General features: G+C 43.5%; 1 protein-coding gene across 2 annotated transcripts in view; it reads left to right on the top strand.

Annotated features, from left to right (window-relative positions):
* SCNN1G (sodium channel epithelial 1 subunit gamma) overlaps nt 1–17,687 on the top strand; it is a 32,493-nt gene extending 14,806 nt beyond the window's left edge. For both annotated transcript variants that reach the window (XM_083152864.1, XM_083152865.1), the window contains exons 4-13: nt 841–1,034; nt 2,521–2,624; nt 2,718–2,881; nt 6,416–6,514; nt 6,842–6,959; nt 7,916–7,994; nt 10,250–10,307; nt 11,841–11,902; nt 14,328–14,403; nt 16,905–17,687. In XM_083152864.1, the coding sequence (XP_083008990.1) occupies nt 841–1,034; nt 2,521–2,624; nt 2,718–2,881; nt 6,416–6,514; nt 6,842–6,959; nt 7,916–7,994; nt 10,250–10,307; nt 11,841–11,902; nt 14,328–14,403; nt 16,905–17,297 (1,347 nt within the window). In that variant the 3' untranslated portion in view covers nt 17,298–17,687. The remainder of the gene's footprint in view (nt 1–840; nt 1,035–2,520; nt 2,625–2,717; nt 2,882–6,415; nt 6,515–6,841; nt 6,960–7,915; nt 7,995–10,249; nt 10,308–11,840; nt 11,903–14,327; nt 14,404–16,904) is intronic.
* Nucleotides 17,688–19,385: the final 1,698 nt, after the last annotated feature.

Here is a 19,385-nt window from a genome sequence, read left to right as displayed (position 1 = left end):
CTGGGCCCCCCTGCTACCCTTAACCACCGCCCCCCACCCCTCCCGGGTCACGTCCACATTCTGTCATACATTGGGAGCCTTACCTGTCTCCTGGCCTGCTCAGCGTCCTCCGTCGCTCCCTCCGAACTCCGGGGAAAAACCGCAGCCACCAGCTCTAAGCTGGGTGTCCCGCTCTGATAGTGCTGCCTGCTAGCAGAATCACCGGAAGCAGCAGAAACTCGTAGAACTACTAGCCCCGTCATGCCACATGCCCCGACATACTATCACTGAGGCTGAGCTGGGGGACCGCCGGATGGGGGAGGTGCCCAGCCACGGGGGTTGCACCGTGCTGCTGTGGGCAGCTGTGCCTGGGCCCCTCCAGAGGCCGTGGCCCAGGACAGCTGTACCCACAGCACCCCCCTGTTGGCGGCCCTGGTAATCGGGCAATGCTTCTTTGGGGACATTTTTTAATTGCGAAGATATCTTTATGGGGGCACTTGGGCCGCAACCGCCTCTGGTATAAAGTCTGTTTTTCAAAAATGGTTTCATCATAATGGGCTAGATGTACTAAGCTTGAAAAGTGAAAAAATAAGTGTGATAAAGCACTAGCCAATCAGCTCCTAACTGTCATGTTACAGACTGTGTTTGAGCTGATTGGTTGGTGTTTTATCACTCTCCATTTTATTACTTTTCAAAGCTTCGTACATCTCACCCAGGGACTTCCAATCTCCTGCAACTTTTTGACTGCTGCTGCCCTAAGCTTGCCCTTTCTAGCTATTGCACAAAGCTAGAAATAATATTGTTTTTATGCCCTATGGACAGTAACAGGGCATATGTAACGTTTATGTTGTCTTTCTGCAGTGTGACCCTAACAACAACACCGACTGCACCGTATTTACCTTCAGCTCCGCAATCAGTGCCATCCAAGATTGGTATCGCCTGCACTACATGAACATCCTGGCAAAAATACCCATGGAAAAAAAAATCGAGATGGGATATTCAGCTGATGACCTACTTGTCAACTGTTTCTTTGATGGGAAGTCCTGTGACGCTAGGTTAGTAGAGTTCATGCTTCTTATCTCTCCTGCAAAGCATGTTGAGAAGTAACAAAACTTTTTTGTTGGTTTAAAAAAATATATATATTTTCTCTATGTAGCCGAGAATACAATGTAGATATATTTCTGCCATACGTGTGAACATAATTTTCTCTATTTAGGGACAACTATGGTCAATTTGCCCCATCCCTCAGCATTTTTTATTGTCTTTATTACATGTTTTGTTTCTGAAATGAGATGGGGGAAAATGGGTACCATTAAAAGCATTATAAGAGACCGGATTGTCGAAACTAGTTCCAAGTTTGTGCCCTGCTGTGGAATGGAAACTGTTTACTGCCCTTCTACCCAGCAATAAATGTCTCTTTAAATGTGTCCTCTCCACCCCCTTGTTGCAGAGTAAACCCAATTGGAATGCCCTGATGATCCACCTTTCATGATCGGGACTGTATTGTCTCAATCGGCCTGGCATTTGGGGGTACTGTAGATGTGTTAAACCTTAACAAGAGATAAATGCGAGGGTGATAAATGACCAGCCAACCAGCTCCTTAATGTCATTTTCAAACACCGGGGAAGATGTATTAAGCCTGGTAAAGAGGGAGTGGAACGTGATAACGCACCAGCCAATCAACTCCCAACTGTCGTTTTTCAAACCTAGTTGATTGGCTGATGCGTTATCACCATCTACTTTATCTCCACTTCACCAGGCAACTGTCCCACAGCCTATAACATGACAGTTAGGAGCTTACTGGCTAGTTGTTTATCACTCTTCATTACCTTCCTGGTAATCTCTTGTTAAGGCTTAATACATCTTCCCCAAAGTGAGGTACGTTTCATGCACCACAGCCATGCCCACCTTCTCCTATCAGCTGTGTAGACTTCAGTCATGTTCCAGATCAAAACAAAAACAACATACATTAAGCAAACCTATAAATCACAGGGCATTGCTTCACTAAGAGGGCTCTGTGCCTTGGCTATTCCTACCATCACCAATAAGCCCAAAAGTCGTCCTTGGCATTAACCACACTATAAAAGAAAATGGATATTTCCAAAGCTGGCAACCATGTATTAATATGTTGATGATTGGCTCTGGGTAAATTAGTCTTCCTTAGACAAAAACAACTATTTGCATTTAGATGAAAATAAAAGAACTTCTTAAACAAGGACAGTTTTCAGAGTGTCCGTGATTATAACTATAATGTCTTTCTCAATCAAACAATAAAATGATTCTAAGCAATTAAACAGTGTTCGTGACTAGTGATAAAATTGTCCTGTGACAGTCTTCAATTAACTCTTCTCGGACCATGAAGGGTCACTAAATAAAACCCCAGTGACTCTTTTGGGTCAGTGGACTGGGTTCTCAGGACTTCTGAACCAACGCGCAAATAGCAGGGCCTCAAGTTTGTTGGGATGCTTAATATAATAATATTGTGTACTTAACTTTTAATGATAAGACTTTCAGTAATGTCCCATACCATTTCCAACATAGGAACTTTACCCTCTTCACTCATTCCCTGTATGGCAACTGCTACACCTTCAATGATGCACAAAATAACCAGTTACTGGAATCTTCCATGGGTGGCGCAGAGGCTGGTAAGCAGGCTGTTTTCATTTGTTGAATACCAAAAATGGATCAAATCGGTTTAGATATTAATAATTAATATTCTTTGTACCAATTGTCCTTAGGGCTGAAAGTGGTAATCTACATTGATGAAGATGAGTACAACCCATTCCTGGTCACAGCAGCTGGTGCAAAGATGTTAGTTCATGACCAAGATGACTATCCATTCATTGAGGAGTCAGGAACAGAACTAGAAACCGCTACTGAGACTTCGTTTGGGATGCAGTTGGTAAGCGCGAATGTTCAAGTTAAAACGTATCTGTTTCAACGCGTTTCCCTAAGAGACATGAAATTTCATATTCGAGAAAATCCAACTGTATAGTTCCCTTTGGTCATTCTACTGTTGGGTTTATTCCTTTGAGTGCCATGTGAATTTGTCAAAATAGGTATAAAAATTTGCAAGTAAACATTTTTTTCATCATAATGACCTGTAATGTTACCTTATATAGGAAATATAACCTTTTTTAACACGTTTATTTTATTTGAATTTATATAACAAATGTGAGCGACGCTGGCATTTCTAGAGGATATTTCCCACAGATGTTGCCACTCAAAGGATTAAAAGGGACCTAAATGTGTGTGTTTGTGTGTATTTACAACTCTCCTGACCACCTTTTGTAGGCTCTGTTGCATTGTATGTTTTTGTTTTCTTTTTTATGTTTTTGGGCCATCATTTTGTAGCTGTAATACATACGGTATATTGCCATTTTCATATTAACACATAGACTTCATTTTTCCTAGAGAGGTAAATAGACTCAGATAGGACCCCTGATTACAAAGAGGCTCAAACTAATATTAAACCTAATGAAATGGTTTTCTACTCTTAAGGTCCATACACACTGGGCGACTATGCCCAGCGTGTATGGACAGCGTTGATGACTATCATCACTGTGGGTAAAGCCGCTCAGTGCATACACACAGAGCAATTTTCCCCCTGCCCAGCGCCGACGGAGGGGGGAGGACAGCGTTGCATAGCAGAGCGCTATGCTATGCAAAGCCGTCCTGAAAGCCGCTCATCTGCTGGTATAACCAGCAGATGAACGGCTTTCCCCGCGATGTTGCGGGAGCGCGCAGCAGTACTCACCGCTCATTGCCGGGGCATACACACTGGGCGGCTTTGAGATGAAAGCCGCTCAAACCTGCGGTTTTGAGCGACTTTCAGCTCAAAGTCGCCCAGTGTGTATGGGCCTTTAAAGTCCTCAGAAGATCTATGGAATATTTAAAATAAGTGGAATTGCATCCCTGTAGAAGATGGCAAATGCCCAGTTGAGGCTAGACTGTGCCACTCATGGACTGTGATGCCTACTAGCAAGAATGGACACTTCTTTCACATGTCCTGCAGCATAATTGCTGTCAAATACACTTAAAAACAAATCCCTATTTTGATTAAAACTAATCAAGCTACATATATTACAGTAGCTCAAACCAAAATGTATAACAGCGCTGGGAAATAGGACAACACATTTTAATATGTCAATGTCAACCTATGGACGCCAAAACAGCGTGACCGATTTTGATGAAATTTTCAGGCAATCTTCAGATTAGCCCAGCGGGTGATCCTGTGAAGTTTGGTAGCGATCGGATCAACAGAATTAGTTTTTTTTTGCAATTAATTGATCACGCCACAAATGAGATTTCATTCCCGCCGAACTTCTGTCAAATGCAACTGAATATTGAAGCCGTTGTGGACAAGGTCTAACAACCTTCTAACAACAAATCTAACAACCAACTACAAAAATCCGGATTGGCTGTGCGAACATGCAATTTTGGCACCAAAAAATTACGATGTCAACAAGCTCAATGAGCAAATTCAATTGAAACTGCCCGGCAAAATAGTCAAATACAAATCGATTGACACCGTAATGGACGAAGAACAAGCCGTCAGTTATCCGATTGAATTTTTGAATTCATTGGAACCACCCGGAATGCCATCGCACGTATCAACATTGAAGGTTGGATCACCGGTGATGCTTATTCGCAATTTAAACGCACTGTGCAATGGAACCAGATTGACCATCGGCACTGTACCTATAGATATCTTCGTCACATGACCGCCCCATCCATCCACCAGAAGTCATCTGGCTATAGATAATTAGTGCTTCCTGTGCGAAGCCGGGGCGGGTAGCTAGTAAATAATAAAAAAAAGGAAAGAAAATACAGTTTAATAGGAGATTAGTACATAGCTGTCATGTGCACTTCTCTTATAGGTATTAAATTTATCACCACACTCCAGATAGCAGACGGCCTTTTTGCATGTTTAGCTGTCAAATATGTTATGCCGTCCCAATAGATGTTCTAGTCACTTGGTTAGTATTTTTAGTAGTACTGTCCACTATTGCGCATATTTGTAATCCAAGTAAGGTATTGTTAGTTCTGTACATGATATCAATTTCTTATGATTAATATGCAGGGTAATATCAGTTTGGCCACAATTATAACAGGTAACTGTTTTGGGTTTTTTTCAAACCTCGGGATGGACATCAGCTTTCCATGTCTCCCAGCTGCTGGCGCTTATAGCCAAAATAGCAGCTATCTCCAGAGTCCATGGATCCAGATCAGCAGTTTCCTCTGAGAGGATGTAGGTACCTACCTACATTCTCTCTGAGGAAGCCGCTGAGATCGAAAAAGGCGGGGAAACGCGTTAGTGCTTATTCTTTTTACACCTGAGAGCGGAACTGAGCTATATTTTTCCAGCATACCAGTACCTGGATCCGAACTAGCAATACCTTACTTGGATTACAAATATGCGCAATAGTGGACAGTACTATTAAAATACTAACAAGTGACTAGAACAGCTATTGGACTGCATAACATATTTGAAAGCTGAATGTGCAAAAAAAAAAAAATGGCCGACTGGTAACTGGAATGTGGTGATGAATTTAATAACTACAGTATATGAGAAGTGCACACAGTAGCCATGTATTAATCTCCTATTAAATTGTATTTTATTTTCTCATTTTGTATTTTTTTTTTTTTATTGCAGAACATACTATACAGTATTATTGTTTTTTTTATTAGTTAGGATTTAATTGCACCGGTTTGTCTTTTCTGTGATATTGGGTATATTGACATATAATAAATGGTGTTGTCCTATTTCCCAGCACTGTTAAACATTTTTGGTGGATTTCCTTGGGCTTTTCGAGACTGATCACCCCACTGTATGTCACTTGCAGGGGATCTGGGTTCATTTAAAATTCATTCAAGTGAGTGCCGGATTTAAAAGTGCTAAACTATCTTTCTACTTCTATTACAATAACCAAATCATCTTATTTATCCCAGATGAGTCAAGCCTTGAAAACTGATCAAATGGAGATCGATAAACAGCAAGCCAGTTTTTTCCTAACTGTCATGTTACAGACTGGTTTTAAAATAATGACCGTTAGGGGGCATATTGGCTGCTTGTTTATTGCTCTCTACTTTTATCACTTTTAGAAGCTTGATACATCTGGCCCTCTGTCATACTTATGGCTTGCCAAAAAACAATCAAGGTAGGCCTTTGTCCAATGGCTCTTCTAAAACTAGGAAAGTCCCCTCTTTGCCCAGCCATAAACCAAGCCAGGAAATCTACTAAACTACACAAGGAAAACAATTTGATCAATGTAAAAGTAGGTGCCAGGTAAATACTGTTCATCCAGACTCTCAGGGAATTCTAGTTAGCAGTGGTAACTAGATTATAAATGGTCATGAGATATTTGGAGACCATATTACAATGTGGCTCGTCAGTACAAGACTACAGTCTGATGGAATTCTATTCTGATTGTAGACCGAATCCTCTAAGTTGAGCGAACCGTACAGTGACTGCACCATTGATGGAAGTGACGTCCCTGTGGAAAACCTATACAACAAAAAGTACACCTTCCAGGTATGGGACTGTCCCTATTTTCTAGGTTACAAAATAGATGATAGACAATGTCTAGGTTGATCATCTCTAGGTGGACCATTAATGGTCAACAGTGACTAGGTCAACCCCGAAGAAAGGGTTGCATGCCTTAAACCGACACTGCCTGAAGGTCAACATAAGCTTATTGCCAACAGTCGAAAGGTTGACCTGATTTTTTGGTGTCTATGTTATTGTAGGTGGACATGGTCCTTTAAGTGCAGGCTGCGGGCTACGGTAGAATGTGGGTAATTGAATCTGGCCCATACTAGATATCTTCATGTCTCTCCTATATTTATTCTCCTCTCCCAGATCTGCTTGTACTCCTGTTTCCAGGCAGTGATGGTGCAAACCTGCGGCTGCGCACACTATGATCAGCCACTGCCAGATGGCGCTCAGTACTGCAACTATGATGAATACCCAAGTTGGAGTAAGTTCTGTCTCCTTTATACTAATGAGGTCCAGGTCCTGAGAACAGTGATCGTGTAGTCTCCCTTCTTTACTAGTGTCACAAGCATTCTTATTTACATCTAGTAGCGGCTGCAGAGGTGGAACTACCACTGGTACAGCAGTGGCAGTGCACCGGGTTCCTGAAGACTAAGGGGCCTACTGCTGTGTGGCATATTGTGAAGTCGGGTAGGAGTGAAGGAGGGGACCCAAATTATTACAACCAATCACAAGTTCCTCCCTTGTTGATATTTAAATTTATTCTGTGATCTTTAAATACATTTGTGCACCAGAAGCGGGGGCATCGCAACCATTTTGGTTGGTGGGGGGGGGCAAGATATAATTTCCATTATGGTGTCCTAATTTTACTGAAATTCACCCCCTCGGGCATCGGGACTTGCCCACCACTCCACCTCACCTACCTAATGACACAAATAATTATCGATCTATATGTCGATCCATCCGTCGCTCGATCGATCTACTGATCCGGCTGCCATCTGCTTACCTGCAGATGGGTTGCATGTACGATCATGATTGTGACTAGATGCACCAACGTGCAGCCCTTTCACTGGACCATACACAACCATACGTTTCCTATGGATCACTGTGCAGATTTTACAGGGCACAGTTTTAGTAGAACCTAGTTAGAAATGGGTGAGGTCGGGGAGTGCTGTGAAGGAAGGAGGTGGGTTGACAGAGGGGAGCTGACAAAGGAGAGGAAAAACATGGGAGGGGGAAGCGATGAGAAGGGCAAAGGGCTGGTTCCATTGGACGGGCTGGGTGCAGGTGGCAGAGGAGGGTGGGTGAGCTGCCTCCCGTTCCAGGGCCTTTGGCCAGAATCGGTTATTGATTGATTTGTCCTTGAATGGCATTAAAGTGATCTTGTCCACCATGCTGTATATACCACTAATTCCCTCCATCTTCTTTCTTTTATCATAGTGTTTTGTTACATCAAACTGCATGTGCAATTTGTCCAGGAAGAGTTGGGCTGTCAGAGTATTTGCAGAGAGTCTTGCAGGTGAGAGGAAATACAGTAGGCAATATTATATCATAGGAGTATTATGTTACACTACCCTCTAGACTTAGATGTGTACAACATACAGATAAAGCCATCCTCATCTAGCCCCTTTAATCGGGTTAAGTGAGCCAGAGCTGTCGGACTTAATCCCCTGATGTATTGTTCTATGTATTGTATTGTATTGCAGCTGAGAACAATAGATAATAATAAGCCTTGGTGAGCCATGGCTCTCCAGAGAAGGCTAGTTAAGGAAGGCTCCCTCTGTAATATTCAGTACAGCAAGGAAAGTTGTACATCGCATAGGTTCGGATAAAGAGAGTATTTATTAGTTGCCAAATGTCCAATAAAAAGGCTATTTTTGGTTTCCAGATGGCATTGTGCATAATTCCTATATAATAAGGAAATACAAGTGCTTTACATGCTGTTACTATTTTTATCCTGTATTTATGTGACACCACAAGGGTTGTGTAGTGCCGTCTATAGACATGCAATGTAGACCAATTTACGTAGGCAGGGAATAATAATAATACAGATAATATAATTACAGGGCTCAAATGACATAATTACATAAAGAAATCTCTCTCTGTATACACTAAGGATGCTGATGTCATCGCTTATATGCTGAGGTCTATTTTCTGTACTTTGAGGGATGAAGCATTAATATACACCTGTATGATGCATTATACCTGTAGTCTAACGGGTGCGGTATAGGGGGCTAAGAGTCACTAGGTCGACACCTAAAAATGGTCGACATACCATAACTCGACATTGCCAGAAGGTTGAAACAAGCTTCAGGTCGACATGGAAATGATTGACATTCAAAAGGTCGACACAAATGTTCACGTTTTGGGTAAATATGTCGACGTAGACACCGTGGAAGTGTACCGCGTCCCCTTGCGTGGCTCGCTGCACTCACCATGCTTCGGGCACGGTGCCTCGCTGTGATCGGCACACTATTATATTCTCACTTGGATAGTAAAGTGTGAACAAGTCGGACCACACCCAAAAAAGAGAAAAGCTTATGTCGACCTCTTGCGTGTAGACCATGTCACTGTCGACCTTAAACTTATGTCGACCATTTTCAGGTATCAACCTAGTCCCTGTCGACCGGTGGACCTAGACGTTGTTGACCCAGGGACCATATACCCAGCTTAACTGTGCAAAAAAAATAAGACCACTTTTATAGACTTTCACAGAAAAATATGCAGCCTACAATAAAGATGGCGTAGGCATACACCTTTGTAAAATTGGAATGGATTAATAAATCGACATTCCCTAAGCAGACAGATGAAAGGCGGGCAGTTATTGAGGGCGATAGGAACAAATGTCATCTCACAAATGGTCAACGTATGTTTTTGTTTTCTTACCAAAACCTGGGATATTTAATGTGATCTAACCACGTGTGTCACGCATTCAGTACAGGTGTCCATCATTGTCATGTCTAACTTTTGAACCTGTTGACTCTTCGTTCCATTCCACCATGTGACAACTTTTTTACTGTCAGCCAATACATTGTTCATCCATCATTTTTTTTTTTTTAATTTCTATTTAATTTTAGTTGTTTTTTTACAAAAAAATTGTTATTAAAAGAAAGAAAAAAATAAAAGCTTTTAATAAATAAAATAATAATGTAACCCCTTTTTATTCATCATTATGACCAGTAATGTTTACCTTATTGAGGAATTTTTTTTACACGTTTTTTATTTGAATTTATATAACAAATGTGAGAGAGGCTGGCGTTTTTAGCAGCTATTTTGCACATCTCTCACCGAGAAGTTGGCACTCAAAGGGGCATATTCAATGCTGTGGGCGAGCGGCGACAGCGAGCAGAGCTTATAAATAAAATTATAATAATACCCCCTTTTTTTTTTTTAAATAAAGTACATACGATAATTCTCATATAAATGATAGAATTGTGCCCCAGACACATACAGATAAATGACTGTGTGTGGCCAGATGCAGGAGGGCAGATGGGACACACTGTTAAGACCAGGAGTATGTGTATAGCACAAAGATGACAAGATCGTTTCTCTGCCAAATGAGTATTACACCCTGGGAAAATACTAGATGTATTGCATACAACACGTTTCCTTTAGCGCTTATAGTCCTAATGGGTGTGGATTGGCTCACAGACAATGAGTTTCTCAGCTTTTTTGTTTCCATGGTGACCACAGAGCATGTGTAAACCATTTCTCCTCTCCCAGCATTCCTCTTGTTACCCTTGTTCTAAAAGTTGTGTTCTGCTGTCTTTTCAGTTTTAAAGAATGGACTTTCACAAGGAGCGTGGCCAGCTGGCCATCCATAAACGCTGAAGTAAGTTCAATAGGCAGTTCATAAAGCTGTGGTTCTGTACGGATCCAATTATTTCAATCGCCCAAACGTGACTGGTGTTCCCCATTCACCGTTGGTGTCCCCACACCAGATCCAGTGCTAAAGGAAACGGTTATCACATCAACCCAATGCATGTACAGATAGAGCCATCCTCATCTAGCCCTTTAATACGATGAAGTGAGCCAAAGCTGTTGGACTTAGTCCTATGCTAAGCCCCTACTGTATTGTTCTATGTATTGTATTGCTGCTGAGAACAATAGGCCTTGGTGAGCCATGGCTATCCAGAGATGGCTAGTTGAAGAAGGCTCCACCTGAAGACCTAATATGGTTTGACCAAATGACCCATAGCCCTCAAAACACTTAGCTCCATAACCCACTACCACCACTCTCCGATCCCCCTTCCCCATGTCCCCCATGCAGAGCAAAACATGAAGACCACGCTCCCAGTCTGAGAAGCCAAGGATTTGAGAGTGCACCTTGCCAATGATGGTCCACCACTTCTATGTGGGGCAGGGCTACACTTATTCTTGTGCCTCCATCGCTTGCCCAGACCAAACCAACATGTAGGCGCATGGTCTGGTAGCAAGTTTATTTTGTTTGCTTTGGTCTAGGGTACACACACGTACAGCTAACCTTATGAGACACATTTAGAGGGCTGTGTGAGCGACTTCATGTTGGACATCTTCCATCTGGTATTAGTTAATATTCTTTTGTGCACAAACTAAATCAGATAGGGTGGATGCCGGATGAAAACAGTTCAGTGGTTATTACTACGGCATTGGGTGCACACCACTAATTGCTATGACTTCCCTTTGTGTAGACCTACAGTATCTGTGGTCACAGAATCCGTGGACGTACAATATGCTTGTTTTCTCATAGCCGTCCTTCTCATTGGTGTGCACTCGCACCAGCCCTGTGGTAGGTGCATGCGCCCCATTCTGCATAACCTGCAATTCCGCTGACGTGCCCTCTCCAAACTTTTCCTATGTGAGGACACCCATTATAACCCAGTTATATCCCTTCAACCTAAGGGCCTGATTCAGACCTAATCGCTGATTCGCTGGGCTGCAAATGTTTGGAATGTCCCCAGCGCGCCACCCACAAACGGTCTCTGGCTGTCAATCACCTTGCTATTGGCCAGTGATTGCAATCCGTGGCTGGCTTTGTTTGCAGTGGGACCCCGCACATGCGCACTGCAATCCAAGTTGTTCGATAATTGCTGATGCTGAGAATTTGCAGCCCAGCAATCGGATCTGAATTGGGCCCTACGGGTATATGTGAGATACATACAGTAGCATGTACTTGAATTTGCACTTCTCTGTATAATGGACATTGCGAAAACACAAAAGATACTGTACAACACTGGCTGGCCTTCAACTCTGCATCCGCTTCTGTATTGCCAATAGAAAGCTGTTCTAGGCAATCGGATCTGCTTCTGTGACAATCGTTTGATATTGGCTCTGAGACGGATCACTGTGGCTTACCATTTGTCTATTCTATTGTCTTCTCTATCAGGAGTGGACACTGCGAGTTCTATCCTGGGAGCTGGGGAGTAAACTAGAGAAAAACCTATCTAAGTAAGTGCTCCTATTTCTATGCCCTGGCTTATTGCGTTTGCTTTTTGTGTTTCTTATGCAGATACAGCCGCAGTCACACACAGAATATACACATGCTGCATGCCATTTTAATCAGCAGAATCTGTTTGTGCTTCCTATTTGCTCGATTTGCTTTGTAATGATAAAGGAGAAAAAAAAAACCACCCAGTGGTGGAACTTGCGAGTGGTTGGCCCAGGTGCAAAAATATAATTTGGGCCGCGCTCCGCCACTTCAACCCTACTTCACAATATGTCACACAGCAATGGGTGACAGGGAGCAAAAGAGGGTGATGGCGGAAAGCAGGGGTGTAAGAAGGGCAGAGGGAACCAGTGGTGACAGAGAAAAGTAAAGGGTACAGCATAAGGCAGTGGGAGGCAGAGGTTGATAGCAGGGGGAGGGCACTCGGTAACAGGGAGAGGCAGAGGGTGGCAGTGTAGTGCAGGGAGAGGTTTACATATAGAGGAAAAATAGTATAAACAAAAGGCAAGAGAAGGCAGAGGGTGACAGCAACAGGCACGGGGAGGCAGGGGTTGATAGGGAGCAGTGGGTGACAGGGAGAGGCAGTGGGTGACAGCAGCAGGCACGGGGAGGCAGTGATGGGAAGCAGTTTGTGACCGGGAGAGGCAGTGGGTGGCAGGGGTACAAGCACAATGTCCTGCATGGTGCGGAGAACAGGGGGCTTGTACCTTGATGTGGGCAGAAATATGGCAGCCTCTACTCGGTCTGTGACAGGGGCCTCTGCCCTTTGTGCTTTCCGGGTGGGAGCTGCCTTTACTTCACAGACAGCAGTGAATGCAGAAAATGTACATTGGTCTATAACCTAGAGGCAGTATATGGCAGGACTCTGCTATCAGCAATCAGCTGGCACAGAAAAGGTCAGCTCTGCAGCTCTAAGGGGTAAGGGGGATGTCCCTCAGGAAGTGGGGCCCACCCTGCTCTCTGCACAGGGCCATTCATCTGACATTGCTTAAAGTGGTCTGTGGGATAAGTGATTGCTGGCCTGGGGAGAAGTGAGCTCCATAGTCCTCAGAGGCCCTGGTGCAATGCAACTACTGCACCATTGGTAGTTGGTTCATGGTTCCAGCCAGATTGTAGATTCAGGGGAACATGGCACTTGAGTACCAATCTGATATCGGCCTGATGGGCTAACTTATCAGATCCTGGGTACACATTGAGCAATGTTAATGAAGGATGGAGCGATCACAGTTATGGACTTCAATAGCATACATGATGGGGGGTTATTCTGGTTGATTCTGTCCTCTGCGCGCGCACACGCATGGAGGACAGATGTTTTTGGTTGTGCGGGGGAGGGTGCGGCGGCATATGCGAACAGTGGGTGGGAGGAAAATGACACACAGCGCTGCATTTCAACCAGAATAACCCCCGATGTCTCTAGTGAAATTGTTTGAGCAGCACATCAATACTAATGATATCGTAAGTGACTACAGCATATCCGGCATACACACTGTCTGATGTGGGCCAGATATGTTGGTACACTCCGCCAGATCTGATGAAATATCACTCACTGTGTAACCGGCTTTAGAATGATATTTGGGAGGCTTTAGATATTAAAGCGGCCCCTGTCCAAACTCAAATCTAAATGGCAGTATAAAAATATAACTGCCCAGCATCTATGGGCTGCTTGCAGTGCAGCCCGCATATTTACCCTGCATGCAAAAAAAATTTAAATGTATATACTCCCTTTGCAGTGCAACATGGTTTGTCCAGGTGCAAAGTTCTACCCTTTTCACACCAAAGTCCTGGGTTTTACCCAGGATTTGGAACACGGTTCCATTACGGGTCAGATATGGGCAGACCTTTTTTATACGGTGACTCCAACTTGGGTAATTACACCGGCATACTGCACATATGCTGGCAGTGGTCCAAAAGCCTTAGCCTGATTGGCAGACTTCTGAATTTGGGGTGACTAAATGGAGCATTGCAGAAAACGGGGGACATGTTGACCAGGTGTTCTGGACATGGTGATGCCTTTAGATTCAGCTTCACTGGCTCCGTCCGTGTGATTTTAGACATCCTGAGTAATCTGAGGCTTATTCAGATGTCCGTGTAGCTGCTTCAAGTGGATCAGAGAAGAGGGTATGAGTCCTTAATTAAGAGACCTCCTGTGGTCTGACCTCCGACCCTATGCGCATGGGAACGCGCATCAGATCCGATCAGATTTCAAACACCTGCAATTTGGCCACTTTTCACCCAACTTCGTCAGAATCCGGTGAACACAGGCCAAATCGCACTAGTGTATGGAGGCCTTAAGTCACGGTCCTTTCACTATGACATTATTCTGAAACCGGAGAAACTGGTGGCCTGCGAACACTAGCCGTCTGCACTGAAACCATTGCCTAAGCTTCTCCAAATTAATCCTACGATTCCCATCTGCTTTCTTTGAAGATATGATGTGGCGAATCTGGACATATTTTACCAAGATTTGAACCTCCGAACGATAGCCGAGAGCCCGTCCAGCAGTGTAAGTAACCAAAATCTGCCATGTGTGTTATTAGTAGTAGTATCGTTTGTTATTTATATGGTGCCACAAAGCTCTGCAGCTCCATGCAGGGGATACTGTACATGTAGCATAGCCGAAACACACAGAGGGCCCACAGGCAAAACACAGGACCAGCAGGGGGAAGGAGGACAAGGGTAGCATGAAAGTATACATACAGTACTACTACCATAAAGATTGGTGTGGATTAAAGGGTCAACACGCACAAGGTTGACGTGTCGACATGTGTTTTTTACTTTGTTGGTGTCAATGTCGACACTTGAGCTAGTGGACCCCCAATTAGTGTAGTGTGTACCCTTGCATGGAAAAACTCCTGTCAACCATTACCATGTCGACCTTTTTCAGGGTCGACCTTGTGCATGTCAACCTATTGACTGTCGACCTAGCACTGTCTACCCACCATCCGGATACCAGTAAATATATAATTGCTAAGGCATATAGCAAGTGTCATACAGGACATGGAAGAGGATGAGGGTCAACTGCCTACACATGGCCTTATATACCGACCTTCCTACACATGTGCCTTATATACCAACCTTCCTACACATGGCCTTATATACTGACCTTCCTACACATGGCCTTATATACTGACCTTCCTACACATGGGCCTTATATACTGACCTTCCTACACATGTGCCTTCTATACTGACCTTCCTACACATGTGCCTTATATACTGACCTTCCTACACATGGCCTTATATACTGACCTTCCTACACATGGCCTTATATACTGACCTTCCTACACATGTGCCTTATATACCGACCTTCCTACACATGGCCTTATATACCGACCTTCCTACACATGGCCTTATATACTGACCTTCCTACACATGGGCCTTATATACTGACCGTCCTCCACATGGGCCTTATATACTGACCTTCCTACACATGGCCTTATATACTGACCTTCCTACACATGTGCCTTATATACTGACCTTCCTACACATGGCCTTATATACTGACCTTCCTACACATGTGCCTTATATACTGACCTTCCTACACATGGCCTAATATACTGACGTTCCTACACATGGCCTAATATACTGACGTTCCTACACATGGCCTTATATACTGACGTTCCTACACATGGCCTTTATATACTGACCTTCCTACACATGGCCTTTATATACTGATCTTCCTACACGTGCCTTCTATGCTGACCGTCCTACACATGGGCCTTATATACTGACCTTCAAAAGAATTTTAGCTGTAATTTTCCATTACTAATATGCCCGTAGCAAAGGCAGAACTACCATAGGTGCAGCAGGTGCAGTACACCGGGGCCCCTGAGATCTAAGGGTCCCACTGCTGCCCCTGACACCCTCTTCCTGTCATGCACTGTTTTTCCCTATCACACTCTGACACCCTCTGCCTCTTCCTGTGTCCCACTGCCTTATTGTATATTGTAAACTTGGGTTGTGTTCGAGTAGAGGAGAGGTGCCCAAATTATATTTTTGCACATGGGATCAACACCCACAAGTTCTTCTACTAGTCCATGGACTTTTTAGGCTAACAAGATGGTAACCGTTCTTGGGAAGATAAAAATTCTCATGTCTGAGTGACAAACACTCAGATCAGATCTGCATTGGCTGTCTTTTTGGATCCAGTTGGCTCAACTCCATAGCCAATAAAGTGAAAAAATAGTTACCTCGTTGGTCATCAGAATTTCTGTGTATGGATTGACTCTGGTGGTACGCAAAAGACGTTTGTTGAAGATGCATGACTTTGTCAATAGTGCTATCTCTTTTACATGGAAAACATGCTAGATGAATGGGATCTGTCATATTGTTTGGCATCTGAAGCCAGTGAAACTGGCAATATTATTACATTTGTTATACTTTTACTAGGAATATTTCCAAATATTTAGGAGTGTGTATTTTTTCTACTTTCTAAAGGTGCCCATACACTGCCTGCGACGTCTCGCAGCAGTGTACGGACACCCGACAGAGTGCGAACCGCCAGAACCTTCCCGGCGGCAGGGACACATGCGATCCGTTGTGATGGATCACATGCGTCCCTGCTTCCCGCCCGCCCCAGAATGGGTGGTCGGACGGCCAGCCAGTCCGACCACCTAGTTGGGTCCGATGCGCACGGGACCGCGCATCGGACCCGACTGCGTGTCAGGGAGAGGCGATTTGCTCCGATTTAACAGGCCGATTGGTCACAATCGGCCGAAATCGGACCAAATCGCCTCGATGTGTGGGGGCCTTAAGTTTTTCTGTAGTTGTAACTGATGGGAGACCATAAAATCAACTCTACACTTCTGCTGTGGTGCCAAATAAAGTAAAATACATGGAAGAACTTCTTTCCCCTTATCCTCTCATTATGGGTGAAAGTGGGAGTCTAAGCCTTTGGCTCATGTGTGTTTTACCCTACTTTAAAGTTAGACTGCTGAAAAGTCTGTATAATGTAGAATGAAATCCATACTCCCTACCCTACTAACTTTGTTCATTTTCTTTCCACAGCTTTCAAACCTGCTGGCAAACTTTGGAGGTCAGTTGGGTCTGTGGTTGAGTTGCTCTATGGTCTGTGTGCTTGAGATTGTCGAGATATTCTTTGTTGACTCATTCTGGGTGGTCTTACGACAGAAGTGGCAGAAATTCGTGAAATGGTGGAAAAATCATAAACAGGGTGACCGTGAACAGTCACCTGACCATCCTTTACCGGGCATGGTTGGGCATGACAACCCTTGCCTCGAGGAAGATGATCCACCTACATTTAATACAGCTCTACAGCTGCCTCAACCACAGCACTGCCAAGTACCAAGGACACCACCACCCTTGTACAAGTCTCTACAGATACAATCTGCTTTCACCGAGCAACCAGTGGACTCAGATGATGACATAGAATATGTGTAATTGAAACGTATGCCTAGTTTCTTGTGGAGAGCGCTTTCCTGGAGCCAAGAGTCATTCCGTCTTCCAAACTTTAAGAAGCCATGGAATAAAATACAACTCTATAAGAGAAGTGATGTTCAATGCTTTTAAAAGAGTCCAGAATGGAACTTGATCTAAGAGTTTTTAAAGCTATTGTTTTATTTGGTGCTTGATTGACATTCAGTATAGACTTATGGAAGGTCATCTATCCCTCAAAATGTGCCATGACTGTGACCAATCGTTCTTGAATGATTTTACTTTGCTCTGATATATTTTGCACAACTTGGTCTCTAGCAGAGTTCTACAGGATGCCGTAGGGGTCTAAATGGTATAAGGAACATTAACATGTTAACCAATGTTGAATTCTCTAAATATTTTTTTGTATGTAGAGTATTACAGTGCCAAGATTTTGGCGGGTGATCCCACCTTCATCAGAACAAATATGGGCAACCTCAGTCACCCACTGCTCACCAGTGCTTCCAACAGAGATGTCCATTCTGAGCGATCAAACTCTAGGAAATTATTTGGTACTAAGGGTCTCATTTAAATACAGGCCTTAAGTCAGCTAGAAGACTTTGCACGTACTGCAGAAAGGAGAAGGGAGTACAAAAAGTTGCACTTTAAGAATGACATTTCCTGCAGCTGTAGATGGAAAACTAGTAGCCGCCCCAATCTGTTGCAAGTGAAAAGACTCCGAGTTAAGGCCCTAATACACTACCAAGGTATCGCATGAAATATTTTGGCAACTGCCCACCTTCTTTAGCATACGATGTATCGTATCCGACCCCCAGCGAGTGCTGCCGGTTCCGGCAAATCTTATGTGCAGCACAGCGGATCATAATCGGAGGTTAGGCACATACGATTTGGCCGCTTTTCAAACGATTTCTTTCCTCGATCCGTCGAAATCGGGTGAAGATGGCCTAAATTGTTTAAGTGTTTCTTGGCATGCATGTATTTGCACCCTGGGTGTGTCCAGGTGCAAATATGTACTCTTTACCAAGAATTGCTTTAAACTCTATAGAGTCAATAATTGCACATTTCACTACATAAAGAAGTCTTATTTTCCTGAATATATTAGTAGAGTATCTGATTTTATTGAAAAGGTTGTCTGCCAAAAGTGGCTTGTGAACATCCAGCACCGGACCCAACCTGTTTTATCCCAAAAATGGGTAAAGGGGGCAGAAACTGACTTTCAAATAATTGCAACAAATTTTAATGACTGTTCTAGAATTTTTCTAGTCTATGTTTTATCTCTGTGTATAGGACAAATGTTCCATGCACACAATGCTGCTATATACCATAGTGAATTTATTTTTAGGCAAAATAAATAAATACAAAAGAATGTATTGGCCATGTTAATCCATTCTGTAGCTCTATCTGTACATGAAATATAGATGTTTAAATATATATTTGTACTCGTATGTATGTACATATAGAAGAGGCATATGTGTACAGTATATGATGATACTATATTTAAAAAGCTGATGTGAATAATTATGTTTTCTAATAAAATATGATCATTAAGTCTGGTTGTCTATATTTTAATGCATTCAACTCTAAAGATGACCTTGTTGACTGTTAACCAGCATGCAGTTCGATCTATACTCCCTCTATGGTGGAAAAATGACAGTAAGGACAGAGTGGGCTTACTCTGGGTTGCTGGGAGCTTTCTGTGACCGCAACACCTGATAAAAACCAGGCCTCTCTCTATGTGATGGTGCACAGCTGGAGGGAGTGTGGTTCTGTTAGACCTGGTTCCCAACACTGTGTGAGCCTACTTTTCCCCCAACCCTATCAGCCACAATGCATTCTAGGACTTTATTGGTTGTCCGCTACGAAATGAGTACTTGTTGTGCCAGCTCAGGCCCTCAGAGTCTGATGGGAATTCTATTGAAGATGGAATTTTGCTACGGGCAACCAATCAGAATGTAGCCTGGGAGACCAAATGTTTGGATCTCCTTCCAAGAACTCCCTCCAGGGCTTTGTCCATGGAACCTTGTGCCACATCTGAGGCTTATCTGGCTGGAGGAGTTTTGGATCTTTGGGAAGCAGGCTGGATAATTCATTCCT

Source organism: Crinia signifera, chromosome 7 (genome assembly GCF_055691185.1).
Source record: "Crinia signifera chromosome 7, ASM5569118v1, whole genome shotgun sequence".
NCBI classification, from domain to species: domain Eukaryota; kingdom Metazoa; phylum Chordata; class Amphibia; order Anura; family Myobatrachidae; genus Crinia; species Crinia signifera.
This window is presented reverse-complemented; position numbering and strand designations above follow the sequence as displayed.